The 20,010-nt window shown below is 53.2% G+C and overlaps 1 protein-coding gene across 4 annotated transcripts; it reads right to left on the reverse strand.

Annotated features, from left to right (window-relative positions):
• Positions 1-4,822: 4,822 nt before the first annotated feature.
• PLPP2 (phospholipid phosphatase 2) lies at positions 4,823-14,747 on the reverse strand. 4 transcript variants are annotated; one of them, XM_081504282.1, is made up of 7 exons: positions 14,653-14,747; positions 12,173-12,267; positions 11,388-11,539; positions 10,955-11,229; positions 5,932-5,989; positions 5,540-5,716; positions 4,823-5,293 (listed from the first exon to the last, which is right to left on the reverse strand). In XM_081504282.1, the coding sequence occupies exons 1-7, from the start codon at positions 14,661-14,663 to the stop codon at positions 5,144-5,146; spliced, it is 918 nt and encodes a 305-aa protein (XP_081360408.1). In that variant the 5' UTR covers positions 14,664-14,747; the 3' UTR covers positions 4,823-5,143. The 4 variants fall into 4 exon arrangements, with proteins under 4 accessions (XP_081360408.1, XP_081360411.1, XP_081360410.1 ...); XM_081504285.1 differs by lacking the exon at positions 12,173-12,267; XM_081504284.1 differs by lacking the exon at positions 5,540-5,716.
• Between the last annotated feature and the right edge of the window lie 5,263 nt (positions 14,748-20,010).

Here is a 20,010-nt window from a genome sequence, read left to right on the forward strand (position 1 = left end):
TTCAATCTTGGCAATATTTTCTGGATCTGTCTTGTCAGCAAGCGTAACAAAAGCAGAATAAACCAATGGGACCCCATCCACCTGAAAAGCTTTTCAGTGGTGACAAAAGAAACCCTCCACAAAATGAAAAGGCAGCCTACTGCATGTGAGACAATACTTGCAAACAATACATGTAAAAAGAGTTCATATTCAAAATAGACCAAGAATTCACACAATTCAAACTCCAAAAGACTGAAAACACAACTAAAAAATTTGCAGAAGATTGACATATATACTGATACTATCTATAAAATAGAGAACTGATGAGAACCTACTCAATAGCAACAGGGAACCCTACTCAGTGCTTTATGACCTAAATGGGAAGGAAATCCAAAGAGGAGACAACACGTATACGTATAGCTGATTCACTTTGCTGTACAGCAGAAACATTATAAAGCAACTATACTCCAATAGAAATTAATTTTAAAAAAGTTTTTGCATCATTAAAAACCCAACTCTTACCTTTAACCTTTTTTATTATTTTCCTGTTCTGTATTGTATTTATTTCTGTTCCAAACTATTTTCTCCTTCTAATTTTGGTTCAAGTTTTTCAATAGTTCCTTGAAATCTAAGGGTGCTTGTTGGAGATTTTTTTTCCTTTTTAATGCAGGCATTTATCACTATAAACTTCCCTCCTAGTACTGCTTTTACTGCATCTCACAAATTTTGGTAATTTGTTTTCATTTTTGTCTCAAGATACTTTTAAATTCACTTTTTATTTCTTCTTTGGCCCACTGATTGTTCAAAGTGTATTGTTTGATTTTCACCTATTTGTGAATATTCCAGTTTTCCTTCTACTGTTGATTTCTAGTTTTCTTTCACTGTGGCCAGAAAAGATTCTTGGTATATCAGTCTTAAGACTTGTGACTTGAGAATGTGCCATACACACTTGTGAAGAATGTACACCCTGCTGTTGGGCTAAGTTCTACATGTGTTGGTTAGGTCCATTTGGTCTGTGGTGTTGTTATTCAAGTCCACTGATTTTTTTTTTGTCATTAGTTCTGTTAGATCTACCCATTATCGAAAGTGGATAGTATAGTCTCCACTATAATTGTATGGTTATTTCTCCCTTCAGTTTAGTATATGCGGAAAAGTCCAGTTAATGGATGTAGATACTCAGCCACCAAGCATGTGGAGCTATCATCCACTCCTTAAGACTTTGACCTTAATCCCATCCTAACCCTAACTTCTGATCCTGACCTTAACCCCTAAAGGAAATCAGTCCTGAATATTCACTGGTGGGACTAATGCTGAGACTGAAGCTCCAATACTTGGTCACCTGATGTGAAAAACTGACTCATTAGAAAAGACCCTGATGCTGGGGAAGATTGAAGGCAGGAGGAAAATGGGACAACAAAGGACAAGATGGCTGGATGGCATCACCAACTCAATGTACGAGTTTGAGCAAGCTCCGGGAGATGGGGAAGGACAGGGAAGTCAGGCGTCCTGCAGTCCATGGGGTTGTAGAGTCAGACACAACTGAGCAACTGAACAAACAAAATTAACCCCTACCCTTCACTTGACCTCAGAACCTTAACCCTAATTGAATTCTTAATTTTAATTCTCTAAATAGTGGGGGAGGGGTAAAAAAATAAAATAAAAAATTCTATAAATAAGAATATCTCAATAGTATTCCTCTGATGACAGAAATGCCCTTTATCTTCTCCTCTGCCTTCAGTGACTGATAAACTGGATTTTTATTTTATTAATTTAAGTTACATTGAATTTTAAAAGCCTCGAGTCATCAGTGGCTTCCATATTTGGACAAAGCACCACCTGGTGCCCTGGAGTTGATGTAAGAGGTCAGCATTTTCTCTGGAGGCCAAGAAGAGACGTGCATGGGGGGATCCATGTACCTTTATAGGGTAGAAACCTGTGGTCAAGCGATTCCAGCCTTCTTCCAATTGGAAATTCTTAGTGTCCTAGATTCACCCAACAATGGGGCTTTCAATTGTACAAACTGGGCCGCTTGGTTCCCCAAAAGTCACACTGATAAAAATGAGGCCAACAGAAAAAACTTAAAATTCTAAGTTTATGTCAGACATGGGAAGTTAGCAGCTGACAGGAGACCCTGGAGCTGTCCAGCTGCTGAAAATATGCTGAAAGAGGCTTAAGAAAAATCACAGGTTTTAAAAGTTGCAGTACAAACTGCTCCCCCATAAGAGGCATTCGACGGCTGACAGTATTCAGAAGGCTAGACAAGCAGGCTTGAGGCTACTAAGTTCCAGGGAGAATGCCAGTCCACACGGCTTCAGGGGGTGACCCCCACACGTAGACCCCCTACGAATGGCCTGTCCTCTCCCAGACAGACATGAACACAGTGAGACATGAGGATACCACATCCACTGTTCTTGAGTATCAGGAGCTGAAATTCTACAGTCACCAACATTACAAAGAGCTTCAATTAGGATCTTATGTTGTTACAACTTAAACAGTGAATGAGCAAATGAATATATGATTTTTCAACTTAGGAAGATTTACTTAGGTAGAGTTTTCCTGTTTTGAACTAATGGAAAATTTTTCAAAATACAGTACAGAGAGTGACACAATGGATACCTATACGCCAGCAATTACTAAAGTACTAAATGTTGCCACATTTCCATTCCACTTTTGTCTTGTGAAATACTATCAGTCACAGCCCTTGAAAAATTTCATTCCTGTACTCTTCAGTGTGTGTGTGAGTGCGTGCATGCACACAAGTGGACACGCACATGTGCATGCATGCACACATGCATGCGCATGCACTCAGTCGTGTCTGACTCTTTGCAATCACATGGACTATAGCCCGCCAGGCTCCTCTGTCCATGAGATTTTCCAGGCAGGAATACTGGAGTGAGTTGCCATTTCCTCCTCCAAGTACTCTTCAGTATGCACCTATAAAAAAGCAAGGATGACTTCCCACAAAACCATACCACTGTGCCACACCTCACAAACAACAGAAATTCCTGCATGTGGTTCAACACTCAAGTTAGGAGCGGGTTTCCAAAGCCTATTAACATCTGACGGCAGGGGGATAATGAACATGGAGAGTGTGCCATGAGAAATGATATTTACCTGGCTAAGAATCTAGGAGCTGCCCATGAGAATCAACTAAATACCACCACCACCATCCCCCACTATGTAGAGAGGAAAAAAGAAAGGTACAATTTTTGCTGTAGAACCATAGGAGCATAAACCTCAGATTACACATAAGAGCTTCCCATAGCTCCGTCTGGGTATAGCAATATGTCCCAGCGTTCCAGTGTGATCATATACTGATGCCTGGATTGGTAAGAATCAGTGAACCTGAGACAGAGCATCTCTGCTCTTATAAGATGCAGGCCAGTGCATGCATCACCCCTCAAGGGCTGTGAGCTGCCTGAAGACCCTTTGGAGATGGCCTCTCCTCTGCTCTCACGCTATGGTTCCTTGGGGTCTCTGTTGAGCCTGAGACCCTCCCAGAGTCAAAGCCAAGAACCATACTCTCATCTCCCTCCTCCTGCACTTCTTCTGCTGCTCAAGGTTATCAGGGCAATGGAGTTCTTCGTCTCTAGGGAGGGCTGCTAGGCTCCATGTCTGCCTCCAAGCATTAAATTATCCTGCTCAGTCCTGCAAGGGCTTCAGAATAAGATGGGGTCTACGTGCAGATAAAATGAAAACAGACACTTAAAAAGAAACCACCCATTTTGCTCAGATCTTTGATGAAGATTAAACTTCCTACTTACACTGTGACTGCACAGATGAGCTCTGTGTGCTCAGAAAGTTTCAGGGTCACCCAGAAGCTCCAGTGTCACCTTGGACGCCTTCCTGGCACCAGGAGTCCAGCCCTCGCTGTCTGCTTCACTTCCTGACTCCCACTCGGGCCCACACTTCCCTCTACTGCCCATTCTCTAAATTTTTCCTAATTACGAAGTCTCCCCCACACTGAGGTTTCAAACCCATTTCCCTTTTTGAGGTGTGTTTGTGGCCACATCTGTGCTGCTTCCCTGACATTCACTGATGCGGACAGTGAGGGAGGGGTTCCCATTCCAGGGCAGAGGATGGAGGGGCCACGTACACAGGGTCCACGTAGCGGGAGGGGAGGAGTCAGCTTCAGCGAGTCCTCCAGAGACTGAGGGAGTGGGGGGACTGGGAGCTTCAGGGGCTCAGCTGCAGGTGGGCACTGATGAGATGGGACAATTGGGGAGCAGGGGTCCCGGTCATTAAAGGGGAGTGACTCTGAGGCCTGGGTGGGAAGGGGGTACATATATCCCTGAGCAGAAATGGGACAAGGAGCCTGTTCCAGGCCCAAACAGCACATGTCATCTTCCACATAACAACCCTGGCAGAATGGGGAACTGCCCCCTCACTGGACCTGGGCACAGCCCTGCACACAGTCATCTCTGGGGTGCTGGCCATGTTCCTACCCACATCTGAATCTCTGGCCTGCTCCGGGTCCCTCAGCAGACACCTCCTTACTTTAGAAACACCTCCGCCCAACCAGGACTCAGGCCTCTCCTAGCCTCTCAGGCCTTGGGGGCCAAACAAGAGCAGGTGCCTTTTGTTCAGGGCTCCCTCCCTCTGCAGGGTGACCCCCAACCTTAGCGTGGGCCTGCAGCAGACTGGATCAGTCTGGCAGTCAGCTTTCCTTCCACTTACCTCCCGCCCATGAGACCGGAGTAGCAACCCAGGCATGGCTGACCCACCCAGCTATGCCCACACCTGGGCTCAGCTGAGCCCCTGACCAGCAAGCTTCCCACCCCCACCCTCGCTGTAGGAACAGAGTCCTCAGAATGGCCACAAGAAACAGGTGCTGATAACATTCATCAAGCAAATGCCCTATTTTACTAAAAATCCACGTATACATTACATTTTACAAAAACAGCATCCGTCAGGATCTCTCAGTCCCTTCCCTAAGCCAACAAAAGATGGGGGCTCTGAGGAAGGGTTCCCTTCCAAATACCAGGGCTGCCCCAGGTACCCTCAGACCCCTGGTCCAGTGCACAGAAGGCGGGGTTAGTGGAGCCCCTGCCAGGATCCAGCCTGGGGCCTGTGCAGGGCCCTCACCACCATGCTAGGTTAGGGGCCTGCCGGGACCATGGACACGCTGCCCTCACCGGAGCCCCAGCTGGACGCAGCTCCAGCCTCAGGAGGAGGACACAGGGTACCCATAGTGGTTGTGGTCAGTCTCGCCCAGGGCCAGCGTCAGTGACAGGCTGGGCTTCCGTTCCAGCTCCTCCTCCTCTGGGCAGTGCTGCGGGGGCCGAGCTTTGAAGAAGTCGGAGACGTACCGGACCTGGAAGAGAAGAGGGAGGCAGGCGTTGCCTGGGGGGAACAGGACAGGCCAGGCAGGCTGGGCACAGTGGGGCGGGGGAGCCCAGGAGTTGAGGGTCCTCTAGGGGGGTCAATGAGAGAGCAGAGTTGGGATCTTAGGGGAAGATGGGAGCACAGGGCAAGGGTCTTGGAGAGGCAGCCCAGAGAGGGCAGGGGTCCCAGAGTGGGGTCTCTGCTCAGGGCAGGGGGTCGGGGCCTGGGAGCTCACAGTGAGGCTGGCCACCAGCGCCCCCTGCAGGAGGCCGACGAGAACGTCACTCCAGTGGTGTTTGTGGTCAGACACGCGGGTGTAGCCCACGTACAGGGCAAAGGCCACCAGGAAGAACTGAACGGTGGGCCGCAGCAGCCGTGCCCATTTCCAGCAGAGCCGGGCCTGCACGTAGAGCTGGGGTCCGAGAGCAGAGTCAGTCGGGCACCCGCCAGGCCCACCCTGCCCGACGCATGGACGGCAACTCTGGGGCCACAAGCCTAGAATCCCCAGACACGGGGCCCCCAGTTTTTATCAACACAGCAGAACCTCCACCTCCGCCCTGGCTCTCCCAAGGCCCAGGGAAGGGCTGGCCATGGCCACAACACGCCAGTCACAGACAGCAGACTCACCGCCAAGAATACCATGCAGTACATGCCAAAGGAGGAGTGTCCGGAGTAGAAGGACAACCTGAGAGACAGAGGGTGGTGAGGGTCACGGGGTGGTGTGGGGAGGGAAGCCCGACGGTCTCCTCTCAGTCCTCAACCTCCAGACACCCGGCCCCTGCCTCACCCCCCGGGGTTCAGGACTTTATGTAAAAACACGGCCAGTGCTCGATGCCCTCAGTCCTTCCCTTTCCAATTTTCTGACCATGTGGTCAAGTCTCATGGGCTTTAAGGTATCACCACGAAGCTGCTTCAGGCCCTGAAGGCAGAACCCAGAGCCGACAACTGGGTCCAGACAGCAGCTCCACTTTCACTGTGTTTCTTCTCAAGGTTATTTTCCACCTGTGCTCACTGATATAAGGCTTGTTTTCTCTTTACAGAATTTCAAGTTTTAACAAAGGATATCAAAGGAGTAAGTCAAGGCTGTATATTGTCTCCTTGCATATTTAACTTATATGCAGAGTACAGCATGCGAAATGACAGGCTGGAAGAAGCTCAAGCTGGAATCAAGACTGCCAGGAGAAATACCAATAACCTCAGATAAGCAGATGACACCACCCTTATGGCAGAAAGTGAAGAGGAACTAAAGAGCCTCTTGATGAAGGTGAAAGAGGAGAGTGAAAAGGCTGGCTTAAAACTCAACATTCAAAAGACAAAGATCATGGCATCTGGTCCCATCACTTCATGACAAATAGATGGGGGAAAAATGGAAACAGAGACAGACTTTATTTTCTTGGGCTCTAAAAGCACTGAGGATGGTGACTGCAGCCATGAAATTAAAAGACACTCGCTCCTTGGAAGAAAAGCTATGACAAACCTAGACAATGTATTAAAAAGCAGAGACATCACCATGCCAACAAATGTCTGCATGGTAAAAGCTATGGTTTTTCCAGTAGTCAAGTATGGATGTGAGTTGGACCACAAAGAAGGCTGAGCTCCGAAAAATTGATGCTTTTGAACTGTGGTGCTAGAGAAGACTCTTCAGAGTCCCATGGACTGCAAGGAGATCAAAGCAGTCAATCCTAAAGGAAATCAACCCTGAATATTCACTGGAAGGACTGATGCTGAGGCTGCAATTCTTTGGCCACTTGATGCAAAGAGCCAACTCACTAGAAAAGACCCTGATTCTGGGAAAGATTGAAGGCAGGAAGAGAAGGGGCAACAGAAAATGAGATGGCTGGATGACATCACCGACTCAAAGGACATGAGTTTGAGCAAGCTCCAGGAGATGGTGAAGGACAGGGAAGCCTGGTGTGGCCCAGTCCATGGGGTCATGAGGAGTCAGACACAACTGAGCAACTGAACAGCAACAAAGGACATCAATGGACAAGAAAGAAAATGGCAGATTGAGAGACCCCACCCCATGAAAGCGACTGGAAGACTGACAATAGTCAGAACCAGACTGGTGGTGGCATGTGAACCAGAGAAAGGAGCAGACCTACCTACCAACGCCTGAGATGGTCCTGACCAGTGCCTCCCTGGAGCACTGGCCATAAACACTGACAGCAAATGCAATAGTCACCACTGCCTGGGGCAGTAAATGCAGCAGGATAAGAAGGCTAGCCAAGAAGCTGAGAGGAAAGGCCAGAGTGAGCTGCTCTGCAGAATGAGGCTGGGAATCCAGGGGCCAGGCTGGGCCCATCAGCAAAGACCTGCCAAGGTGCTCAACTCTCCACTATGGCCAACTCGCAGACATGTCAATTGACATGGCCCACACGGCACATGTACCCCAACATATACACGTACCCACACGGCACACATACCCCAACACACACATACCCATAGGGCACACGTACCCCAACACAGCACACAAACCCCAACACACACGTACCCCACACGGCATACATACCCCAACACACACATACCTCAACATTCACATACCCCACATGGCACACAAAGCCCATCTGTAAAATGAAAGCTTTTCTTCCATGGTTCCAGGTATTTACGGACACATCTGTCCACTCACTAGCTTATCACTCAGCTAACAGCACAACTTCACGGCCACTCATGACAAAGAACAAAGACTTTACAAAATTAGTTCAGAACACTTACCTAGCAAACAACCAATGACAACAAACAGCAAAAACAACAGAAGAATCTGATTTCCAGATGTATGCTACATTATATGTATGTATTCTACATTATAACATTAAAAATGCTCAGGGAAGAGGAATACATATATACCTGCGGCCAATTCATGTTGATGTATGGCAAAACCCATCACAATATTATAATTATCCTCCAATTAAAATTAATTAATTAATTTAAAGAAAACTGCCCGTGGACTTCCCTGGTAGTCCAGTGGCTAAGCCTCCCCACTCCCAATGCAGGGGGCCCAGTTCCATCCTTGGTCAGGGATCTAGATCCCACATGCTACAACTAAGATAGACCTGGTGTAGCAAAATAAGTAAATGAATAAACAGTTTAAATATATTTATGTAAAACCAAAAAAATGCCAGGTTTTCAACAACAATAAAAATTTATAATAGATGCACAAAAAATGTGGGAAATGCCCAAGGTAAAAAAGTCTATTACTAGAAGCTGTCGCTAAGAGATTCCGATATCAGACTTACTAGATAAAGACTTTTTTTTAGTTTGGTATATAAAAGACTTTTAGTCTGCCATTTAAAATATGTTCAGAGAGCTAAGTGAGAAAGATGTCTGACCTAACAGACAGTACTAAAAAGAAACAGAAGTTGTAAGAAGGAATCAAATAGAAATTCTGGAGCTCAAAACTAAAGTATGTGGAAGATGAAATCACCAGAGGGGCTCAAAAGCAAACCTGTGCAGGCAGGAGAGCGTGTGAACATGGAGACAGGTCAATCAAGACTTTTGGTCTAAGGAACAAAAAATGAAAAGAATGAAGAAAGTTCAATGAACTCCAGTCTTGTGGAACACCATCCAGTGTACCTACGCATGTATAACAGGAGTCCCAAAAGGAGGACAGAGAAAGGGGCAGAAAGAATATTTGAAGAGGAAATGCCTAAAAACTTTCCACGTTTGATGACAAACATCCATCCACACACCCCAAAAGCTCAATGAACTCCAAACAGGATAAACTCTAAGACAGCACAGCACAGTCAATCTACCAAAAGATGGTGAAGATCTCAAGAGCTGCAAGAGAAGGCATTCGTTGTGTACAAGAAATCCTCAATAAGATGAACAGCTAACTTCCCATCAGAAACTATGGAGGCCAGAAGGATTCCAAGTACTGAAAGAGAAAAAACCCTGTGAATCATGAATTCTACATGTAGCAAAATGATCCTGTAAAAATAAAGAGAAATTCAGACATTTCCAAACAAACAAGAACCAAGAAAATCCATAGCTGATATGCCTACAAGCTCTATGAGAAATGCTAAAGGGAGTTTTCCATGCAGGAATGAAGAATACTAGTCAGTATCTCAAATCTACAAAAAAGACACAAAAGACATCAGTAAAAGTAATTACAAAACATAAACAGCAGTGTGAATGTATTCTGGTGTATAATCCTATTTTTCCCTACATGATTTAGAAAAGAAAAAATCAGCTAAAGAAAAAAACTGGACTAACTTGATCACTCCACAGTAGATATTGCATCATTATGCTGTATATCTGAAATTAATACAATGTGGTAACTATGGGTTTTCCAGGTGGCACTAGTGGTAAAGAACCCACTTGCCAATGCAGGAGACATAAGAGATGCGGGTTTGATCCCTGAGTTGGGTAGATCCCCTGGGGGACAGGGTTTCCCTGGTGGCTCAGTGGGTAAAAGAATCTGCCTGCAATGCAGGAGACTGGGTTTGATCCCTGGGTCGGGAAGATCCCCTGGAGAACATGGGAACCCACTCCAGTATTCTTGCCTAGGAAATCCCATGGACGGAGGAGCCTGGCGGGCTACAGTCCATGGGGTCACAAAGAGTCAGACAGAACTGAGCAACTAAACCACCACCTGGAAGACATGGCAACTCACTCCAGTATTCTTGCCTGGAGAATCCCATGGACAGCGGAGCCTGGTGGGCTACCAGCCCATTGGGTTGCAAAGAGTCAGACAAAACTGAGGTGACTTAGCATGGCAAATATAGCTTAATTTTTTAAAAACCATATAAAACAGTTATTATAAATCTATGTTGATAAGTACATGATGTATAAAGATAAAATCTGTGACAATAACCTCATACGGGGGTGGAGATATATGGCTGCAAACATTTTGCACAGTAAGTACCTATGAACAGAAAAAGCAGTAATGGGGAAAAAAAGCAGTAATGGAGAAATTTTTTAAAAAGATACAATATATAGAAAACAAATAACAAGACAAAGGACATTCACTGTGAGAAAAGGATCAATCCATCCAGAGATATAACAACAAAGATATAAGCACCTAAACTTGGAAACACTGCAGAATCCAGACCTGAAAGGACAGAGGGTGTGATTCCACTGATAGGAAATGTTCAAAACAAGCCGATCCACAGACACAGAGTGGGTTCCTGGTTGTCAGGGGCTGGGTTGGTGGTGACAGCTCATGGGTGTGGGCTGTATGCGTGTGTGATGAGAATATTCTAGAATATTAGAGTGGGGATGGATGTACAGGACTGGGAATGCACTAGAAACCAACAAATTGTGCACATTAAGATGGTTAAATTGGTGGATTTTATGTTTTGGCAATTTTATTAAATGTTTAAAGAAGGAAAATAGGACATCAATCAAATGAAAAGTTCACCAGTAGAGATGGTGAGAGGACAGAGCAGAACGTGAGGGTGGGGGCCTGACATTTCGGGGAGGTGGGTCACCCCTCCTGACACCTCCTGCTCTGCTCCAGGGCCAGATAACCCAGCCCCACCTAAGCTCCCTGCTGGCATGATGCAGGCATGGGCACCTCCAGGCCTTGCTCCTGCCTGTTCTCCGCACCTTCTCAACATGGCAGCTCACCCCACAATACCCAGCTCCTGAGGGCCCTTCTGCAACCCCCACCCTCCTCCCCAGGTGGGGCATCTGTGGTCCAAGCACTGCCCACCTGGACTCCGTGACGTTAGCAGGGCTCCCCCTGCACACCTCCACCTGCACGTACGCCGAGCAGTTGACGCGGCTCCAGTCAGGGTCACACACGGCCAGGAAGTTGGGCCGCAGGCGGCCGGTCATGTACTTGGCCAGGTCTGTCAGGGACTGGCTCACTGCCGCCCCAAACAGGAACGTCCCCACCACCTTGTAGAGGGCAGCCAGGTAGTTGTTGAAATCAGAGCGGGAGTAGAGGCGGTCTGTGTACACCAGGTAGGCTTCCCCGGCCGACACCTGCAGGCAGCAGCCAGGGACTTCAAGGTTCCTAGCCTCTCTGAGGTCACTGGGGAGCTGGGGACCCCAAGAGGGCCCTCTTCCACACAAACACCACCCTGGGCAGGACTGGACCTGCCAACGTCCCAGCCGCCACCCCACACGCCCTCCTGCCTTACAAGGATGACAGTGGCTGTGATGATGACCCCGGCCATGAGCCCGTGGGTGATGGTGTCTGGACGGTAGGGGTATCGGATGGAGTCATCTCCACAGTAGAAACCTCGCTTGTATGGAGTGTTGACAAACGTCAGGATGGCGCAGGGCAGAGCGGCTGGGGGGTGGAGGGAGAGGAGGCCGGTAGCCATGAGGTGCTCCCCACAGCTGCTCCCCAGCTGAGCCTCACACACGAGTCTGTGCCTTCGTCCAGCACCTGGACCCGGCCTCGGCCTCCCTCCGGGTCTTCTCACCTCCCTGCCCACCCAACAGTCAGGAGGAACTTTCCTCACAGTAAATGAGAGGTCACCACCCTGGTTAAAACCCCTTGTGATTCCCTTTCATCATCAGATCAACACTCAGGTCCTGCCCAGGCCAAGTGTCCACCCCCTGCACATCGCCCACCCTCTCTCACCCTTGCTTCCTTCCAGCTTCCTCCACTCTGCCCTTCACCCAAAGCCAGCAGGCAGCCACCCAGGCCTCTGCTCACAGCCCACTGGCTGCCCAGAACTGTTCTGACTCCAGTCTGCCCCGCTGATCGCCCCATTCCTGGGGCCCCTCTCACAGCCTTTCTCCAGGGTCCTCACCTTGTGTAATCTGCAGCACCTTGTGATAACTGAATGACCCCCCAGACATTGCTCCCCCACAGTGAGCACCTGTGGGGCCTGTCATCATCAAGGACTGGTTTTTGGAGCCTTCTCAGGTGGGGCTTGGCAGAGCTAAGTGGTGGTGCTAGTGGTAAAGAACTCACTTGCCAATGCAGGAGATGTAAGAGACTTGGGTTCGATCCCTGGGTTGGGAAGATCCCCTGGAGGAGGGCATGGCAACCCACTCCAGTATTCTTGCCTGGAAAATCCCATGGACAGAGGAATCTGGCGGGCTACCGTCCATAGGGTCGCAAAGAGTTAGACACTACTTAAGTGACTTAGCACACATACACACAAAAGGAGGACGCCCTGCTTGTTATTCTAGGGTTGGCCAGAGACCAGGAACACCTGGTGAGACATCTGCATCCACACGCTGTCCCTGAGCCAGCCACACAGGGACCGGACAGGCCCGGCCCAGGCCAGGGAGCTCAGTCCAAAGGCACATTCAGGAGTCACAAGTCATGACCAGACCCAGCCTGGCACAGCCGCAGCCCCGGAGTCTGGGGGCCCCAGAAGCCAAGGGCGGCTGGGGCACAGGGCTCCCCCCCCCCCCACCCCGCCGAGGGTGGGAGCACAGAGACAAACCCAAGCAGGGTGCCCTTTGGCCCTGGCAGGGCAGGTGACACGTGAAAAAGGGTGTGACCAGAGCAGGGGGAGGGCAGAGCCACACCCCCTTCCAAAGGTCACGTTCAGGGCCTTGGGGACCACCCATGATGGTACTGATGCTGGGAAAGGCTCGTCTGGCTCAGGGAGCTGAGGGGCTGGGAGTGAAAATAACAGGCATGGCACTACTGGGAGGTGGCTGTGGCTGTCAGTGGCGTGTTGGGCAGGACACATGGGGAAGGTGGCTTAGAAATTCAGAGGACATCTGGGGAAGAGCACCCCCAGAGGGGCGGCCAGTACAAAGGCTGGAGAGTCTGGAGAGCCGAGTGCTGGGGCAGCAAGGTGGGGTGAGCAGAGGGAGCAGGTTGGAGACAGAGAGGCTGAGGAGCAGAGGCCTGCAGGAGTGAGGAGGGAGGCTAGAAGAGGCTGAGAAACCAAGTCGAGCCCCACACCCAGAGCCTAAGCAGAGCAGGGGCTCCCACGGGGGTTCCAGTGGCAGGAGGGCAGTGAGTCAACCTCCAACTCCTGTCCGCCAGGCCCAGCCCTTTCCCCTGGAGATTAGGACACACACGGTCAGAACTGGGGCTGGGCTCTCCTGGGATTCGGGAGTCCGCTGCCACCCTCTGCCTGAGTGGCTCCAGCTCAGGTGTCCCCATGGCAGACACGCCAGAGCCTTCCTGACCTGGTGTCGACCCCCTGTGTTTCCCTCGGGGCCCTTGTCACCATCTAAAACTGAACTGCTGCTGTACTGAAGCTTCTAGACTGGGAGCCGGGTCGGCCTGGGCCCCAGTCCCTGGCACACGGGCAACCCCACCCAACCTAATCTCTGCTCAGTCACCCCCAGCTGTGTGACCTCCAGAGGGAAGCCTAACATCCCTGGGTGGAAACTAGGGGGCACAGCAGCACCCCCTCACAGGATGACTGGAGGAAAAGGTTTAATTATCACAGGCGTCGTAGTGTCTGGTATATAATAAGTGCCACAAAAACGATTAAAGAAGTGCTCAGGAAAGGATGCCCAAGGTGGGCAGACACACACAACCCCCTCTCCCAGGACTTGCAACTGCCACCTGGCCCTTCCCAAAAGGGGTCTCTTCTGGGACGTGTGGGGAGGCACTGCCTCGGCCTGCAGCCAGGGCAGACCCCTCCCGTCCCAGCGGAGGCACAGGAACCAGACTGGGGGGAGGGCAGTAGAGGCTGGAGGGGCCCCTCCCTGCGCCGGGGGTAGAATTCCGGGGCCATTGTCCACACAGCCCCGGAGCAAACACTCAGCCTTTGTTTCCGAGACCCTGGGGGGGGTAGGGGGGAGGGGGCCGGGGCTGCCCCTTCCCCCAACCTGGCTCGCAAACCCGCCCGACAGGTTTGGTCCGCGCCACCCCGAGGCTCCCAGTTCGACAACAGCCGGGGGCCCGGTCTCTCTCCCGGCTCTCCCCAGCCCGAGACCGGAGGGCGAGTGTTCGAATCCCACCACCGTCCAAGCGCCCCCGGCCAGGGCTCTGCCCTCTCAAAACCAGCCGACCCGAGCACGGCGCGCGGTGGAGGGCCTACAGGGGCGCCCTGCGGCCGCGCCCCCCGCCCTGCCAGCCCCACCCGGCCGCCGCCCGCGTGAATCACCAGCCCGGCCTGGCCAGCCGAGGCGGGCTGTGAAGGGGGTGGGGGTGGCGAGCGGCCCCGGAGGCGACTTCCTGCTGCCGCGGAGGGGCGGGGGGCACCGACCCCTCTGACCGGAGGCCCGCGGGGGAAACCAAGGCCCCTGAGGGCGCGCAGACGTCGGGGCCGGTGGAGGGGGCGAGGAGGTGACCCGAGGCTCCGCCCACCTCAGGAGGCCTCCGAGGGGTGGGGGCCCTGCGTCCCCCACCGGTCCTACAAAAGTTCGGGGGGATCAGGGACGGGGCCGCCCGGGAAGGGGTCCCCCCACGGCCCCAGGCCCCTGAGGCTCTTACCGACCAGCACGCACAGCACGTCGAGCAGTACGAAGACCCACCTCCGCTCCATGCCGCCCCCGCCCGGGCCGCGCCCGCGACCCCCGGCGCCCGTCCCACCGCGTCCCGTCGCGTCCCGGCTGGGCCGCAGAGTCACATGGCCTCGGAGCCCGGCCCAGCCCGGAGGTGGCGGGGGGTGGAAATGAGCGGGGCAGGGCCCGGGAGGGGCGGACGGGGCGGGGCCGCCGGGGGAGGGGGAGGACTCTGCCCCCGCCCAGCCCGCGGCCCGCGGCGGGGGAGGGGCGTGGGTAACCGGGTCGGTACCGGCCCGCGACTGGAGGAAGGGTTGCGGATCTAGGAGCTGGCAGGGTCGTCGGCACCCAGCACGCCCCCGCCCCCACGGGAGGCTAAGGCCGCGGGACCGCTAGTCCGGGGTCACCCCGCAGCGTCCGCGTCCGGCCGCACGCCCCGGGCACCCACGGATTGGATCGACTGAGTCTGGAATGGGGAGAAAGAACGAACAAACGAAGGAATGTATGAGGGGAGGCCGGACAGGCCGGCAGGACGGGGCGTGGAGGGCGGAGCTCGGGTACCCCAAGACCGTCCCTGCGAGCCCCTCGGTGCGCCTCGGTTTCCTCTTTGGGGCACTCGAGCCCCTGTGTGCGAGTCTGAATACTTCTGAACCAGGAAGTGTCTACAAATCGATGGGGCGTCGTGGCTTAACTGCAGGGTTTTTTTTCTTTCCTCCTGGTGCTTAAAATCCTGGTGGCTCATATACATACCTGGCATTTGAAAGTCATTTCCTCAACGCCCACCCTGTTTGTGCCAGGCCCTGCTCCCATGTGGCACACTTTCCACCCCCGTTTACAGGGAGCAAGTCGTGCCCGGAGGACTTGCTCACATACTGCAAAGGGTAAACTTAAGGTCTGTGCCCTACATCCCCTCCAGGTCCCAAGGACTGAGCTGGGACGTGCGGGGTTCGACACACCCGCACTGGATTCTTTGGGCCGCAACCATGTGAGAGGGGTTAGAGAGTGTCGCCCCCTCCGGAAGAGCCCTGGACACGGGAGGACACGCGAGGTTCTGCCACTCTCTCAAAGTCACACAGTGAGAAGAGGCAGGGCTGGGGTTTGAACCCAAGCAGCCTGGCCCTAGCCCCACCCCCGCCAACAATCTAAAAACGGGAGATGTTCCCGGACTCTTTATTTTAGAGATGAAGGGAGCCAGGTCCAGAGAGGAGCATCCTCCAAGGTCAAGCAGCTGAGAGGTGGACTCAGTGCCCCCTTCCTGAGGGAGCAGGAGTCAGCAGAGAGGCAAGGTGTTGGGGTGGGGGTGGGGGATGTGACAGTGCCCAGTTCATCTGTGGCTCCTCCACCCCTGGTCAGACGGTGAGGTTGACATGGTGCCTCGGGGCCGAGTCCCCCGAACCCGGGAACGACTTTCCTTAAGCAGTCCAGCAGACTCCAGCACCACCACCACCCCGCCCCTACACACACACACTCAGAATAACTCGGCCCACCCCCAGGACATAAGCAGGTTCTGCATGGAAACTAGACCTGGATTTTCCGTCTGTGGTGTGGCAGACAGTAGGAGGCACGTCCCAGCAACCCCCGCTTTCAACCGCACACGCAGGAGCTGGGGAAGGCACATCCTCAAAATGCAGCTCCCTCCCTCACCCCCGACTTCCTCCCGGGGGTCCGGAGGAATCAGATTACTCGCCAGCGGGGCTTCCCAAGGTCTGGGCCGGGGAGGGGCTGTCGCCAGGACCTAGTTCAGGTTGTGGGGGGGCTTTCGAAATCCTGGACTCGGGCTGACGCGCTCCTGCCCAGTAAGGCTCTGCCTCTGCCCATTGGCCCCTCTGGGGGAGGGCGGCCCCATCCGTCCGTCATTCATTCATTCATTCGTCAGTTTACTCATTCAAGCGGCGGAATTACCTGACAAAATACCTGTGTAGGTGCCTGACTCACACGTCACATGGACGTTATCTGGCATCTTTATTGGGCACTTTCCACATCAGCCTGCTGCGATCGGGTGACTGACCACCCCTCTCCCTGTGGTCTTGACACTTTCAGTCAAGGGTAGGGAGGTGCAGCACAGTACTGGCATGGATGAAATGAGAACCTACTGTGTGCTGGAAGGGGCAGCCTGGGGGTGGGGCTATGGGGTTGGGCCCAAGAGTGGGAAGGAGCAGGAGGACAGGTGGCTGGACAGAGGGCTGCCCTCCCCTCCCTGCTGACGTGGGCAGGGATGGGATCACAATGTGGTGAGAGCAGCACGGATTCGGGTCAGGGCTGGAATTAGTGCTAGCTGGGAAATCCGCCTCGGGCCAAGGAGGCCAACCCTGAGGACAGAGCTGGAGCTGGGAGGCACTGATGTAACTGAGCCCCTAGTTGGGTGCCGGCCGGTATCTCCCGGAGACTGCACCTCCCCTCTTGCCTGGCAGTCAGGGCTGCTTTGCTGCACCTGAGGGACTAGGGGTTGGCTCCAAACCATGTCATGAAGATGCAGGAAGAGGTGCCTGGGAGTGAGCAGAGAGGCTGGCACACAGCAGGCGCCCCAGCCCAATGCACCTCCAGCCCTGCCCCTCTCTGCACTTCCCTTGGGGCTTAGACATAAGAGACTCAGGTTCGATCCCTGGGTAAGGAAGATCCCCTGGAGAAGGAAACGGCAACCCACTCGAGTATTCTTGCCTGGAAAACCCCATGGAGAAAGAAGCCTGGCAGGCTATAGTCCATAGGGTCGCAAAGAGTTGGACACGACTAAAGTGACTTCGCACTGCTGCTCCAGGACTCAGCATGACCGTCCAGTCAGGAACAGGGTGACCTCCAGTTCAGCCCCAAGTCCACATCCAGGAGCTTGTGTCCCTGTGACATCGCCCCTCATGCAGGTCCCCTCCCTCCCCTGCTGTACACTCAGCCTGCATCTGCTGATCCCCAGCCTGGAGCTTTAGGAGGCAGGACGGACGGACCAGGCGCTCCGCTGCTGCTTCAGAACCCAGGTGAGCCCATGAGCAACGACCAGCCCAGCAGCCAGAGCGAGAGCTCCACAGGATCACGGCCACACAACACAGGCCCAGAGACCTGTCTCCCCTGCTCCTCAGGAAGTGCGGGAAGGCAGGGCAGGTCACACCTCCAAGCACAAGAGCACCCTCCCATGGCACCCCTCCCATGGCCGAAAAGCCAGGACGCCCATTCCCACCCCCCACCAAGAAGCACACAGTGCAGACCTGGAACCACTGAAAAGTCACCGATCCTGGTCCCTCCAGGCAGGTGGTGACTGGTGAGGAAAAGTGGCATGAGCAGCAAGGGAAGCCGAGAACCTCCTTTCAGAGACCCCACCGCCATCCTGGGTCTCACCCGCTGGAGACAGCCCATGGGAGCAGACCTGAGTTCACTTCCCAGGAGCTCACACAGGCCTGGATCCAAGCCCAACACCACAGGAGGGACTGGGGGCAGTGTGCATAGGCAGTACCCCCCACACAGACATCTCCACACTCCAGCCACCAGCGCCCACCTCCCCCAACTTTACTGCGCAGGGGCGGGGAGGGGAGTAAGCCCCACCCGCTGGACCCCCAAGATGGAGGGGAGACACAGGCTCCAGAACCTCCTGGCTGGTGGCATAGGAGTGGGCTCTGCCAGATGCTGAGGCAAAGCACAGCACAACCTCAGGATAACACCAGGGCATCTGCAGTACCAGGAACCTGGGCTTCCTGTCCTCAGAGCAGCCCAGGACGAGGGCTGCTGGGTCTAACAAATGCATGCACAGGACTCAGGTGAATCTGAATCCCAGGTGAACAAGTCACTTTTAATATAAGTATGTCCCAAACACTGTATGGGATATACTTACCCTCAAAAGATTTGTTTACCTGATTCAAATCTGAGTGGGAGTCCTGTATGTGATCTCAGAACCACAAACCGGGAAAATATGAGCTGTGGGGACAGCCCAGTCCCATTCCAGAGCCCAGGCTCTTGGGCCAAGGAGGACAAGGCCCTAGCCCAGAACTGTCCGTGTGCAGGCACTTCCTCCATCCCGCCCCCACTCCGGGAGCTGCATGTGGGTCCAGCCTCTAGTATGGCCTAGCTGATGGCCGGCTACTTCAACAGAGTGGCTGGAACCAGGGTCACCTCCTGGTATTCCTCTGAGAAAGGCTCTCCCAGACTGAGCACCCACCTCCCCTTGTGTGGTTAGAAGGTAGGTCACAAAAGAGCTCCACTCCGGCTGTGAGGAGAAAACACTGGATGAACTAGAGAACAGTAGTAGTAAAGGCAGAGTGGCACTTCTGCCTGTGAGAAGTCCATCCTAGAGGCCAGTGCAGGCGTCTCCTAGCACCGGGACAGAGCAGGAAACCTGGGTGCATGTGGTGATTCTGCCTGCGGGTCTGGGATGGACACCAGTGGACCTGCAGACAGGCAGGCAGGGCCAGCTCACTGTCAAGATGCCTAAACCAGGGGCTTCCCTGGTGGCTCAGTGGTAAAGAATCTGCCTGCCAATGCAGGGGACACTACTGAAGCCCACGTGCTAGAGAAAGCCTGTGCAGCAACAAAGACACAGCACAGCCACAAACTAATTAACCAATAAGAAACACAATGTGTGTGTCAAAGATGGGCCAGGCGGTGGCTGGGAGCAGCGGAAGGAGGGCCAGGGAGCAAGAAGCACAGAGAGGGCGGGACAGCGCGCAGTCTGAGGACAACGTGGGTTCTGCCAAGTAAGTGGGGACCCAGGAACAGAGCCCAGAAGGGGCAGCAGAAATGCCTGACAAGCCAGCTGGGAAGCTCCATCCCCAACCCCCCACCTACCCACCAGTGATGAAATGCACTAACACTCAGGTCCTCGGAGCTCCACAGAGGACAGACATCAGGCACATCATATCCAAACATAAAGAGAAAATCACAGTCGAAAGAAAAAGATGTCGTGTTTGGGGAACACAAGTGAGAATGACAAATTTCTCATAACAAACAAGAGAAGTCAGGAATAAACAGGACATCAAGGATGCCGAGAGAAGAAAAAGCCAACCTGAAATGTTACCGTTGTTCATCGCAAAGTCGTTTCCGACTTATATCAAGTTGAAAAAATAAGTGCTAGAGAAACAAAGGAGGGGTGAGGACTCTCAGCCATCACAAGCCAAGAGAAACCAGTGCACTTTCCCTGCCCAGCCCATCCATCTGCAGTCTCCCAGGCCGTCTGCCGCCCGGCACCCCCACCTCTCACCCACTCCCACAGGCAGGTCCATCCCCATCAGGTGCCAGCTCAGAATTGCCTCCACTTACCTGACGGCTTCCCTTGCACCATCGTCAAGACACAGAGCTTGCTCCCCACGACCCCCAGATCCCCAGGTCCCTGGAGCCAGACCAGTATGGGGTCCACCAAATGACCGGCACCTCCTGCCACCAACCCGCCTGATCCACCACAAGGCACCCACG

The sequence above is a fragment of the Giraffa tippelskirchi genome, chromosome 6, assembly GCF_054371585.1.
Source record: "Giraffa tippelskirchi isolate mGirTip1 chromosome 6, T2T-mGirTip1v1.2.pri, whole genome shotgun sequence".
NCBI classification, from domain to species: domain Eukaryota; kingdom Metazoa; phylum Chordata; class Mammalia; order Artiodactyla; family Giraffidae; genus Giraffa; species Giraffa tippelskirchi.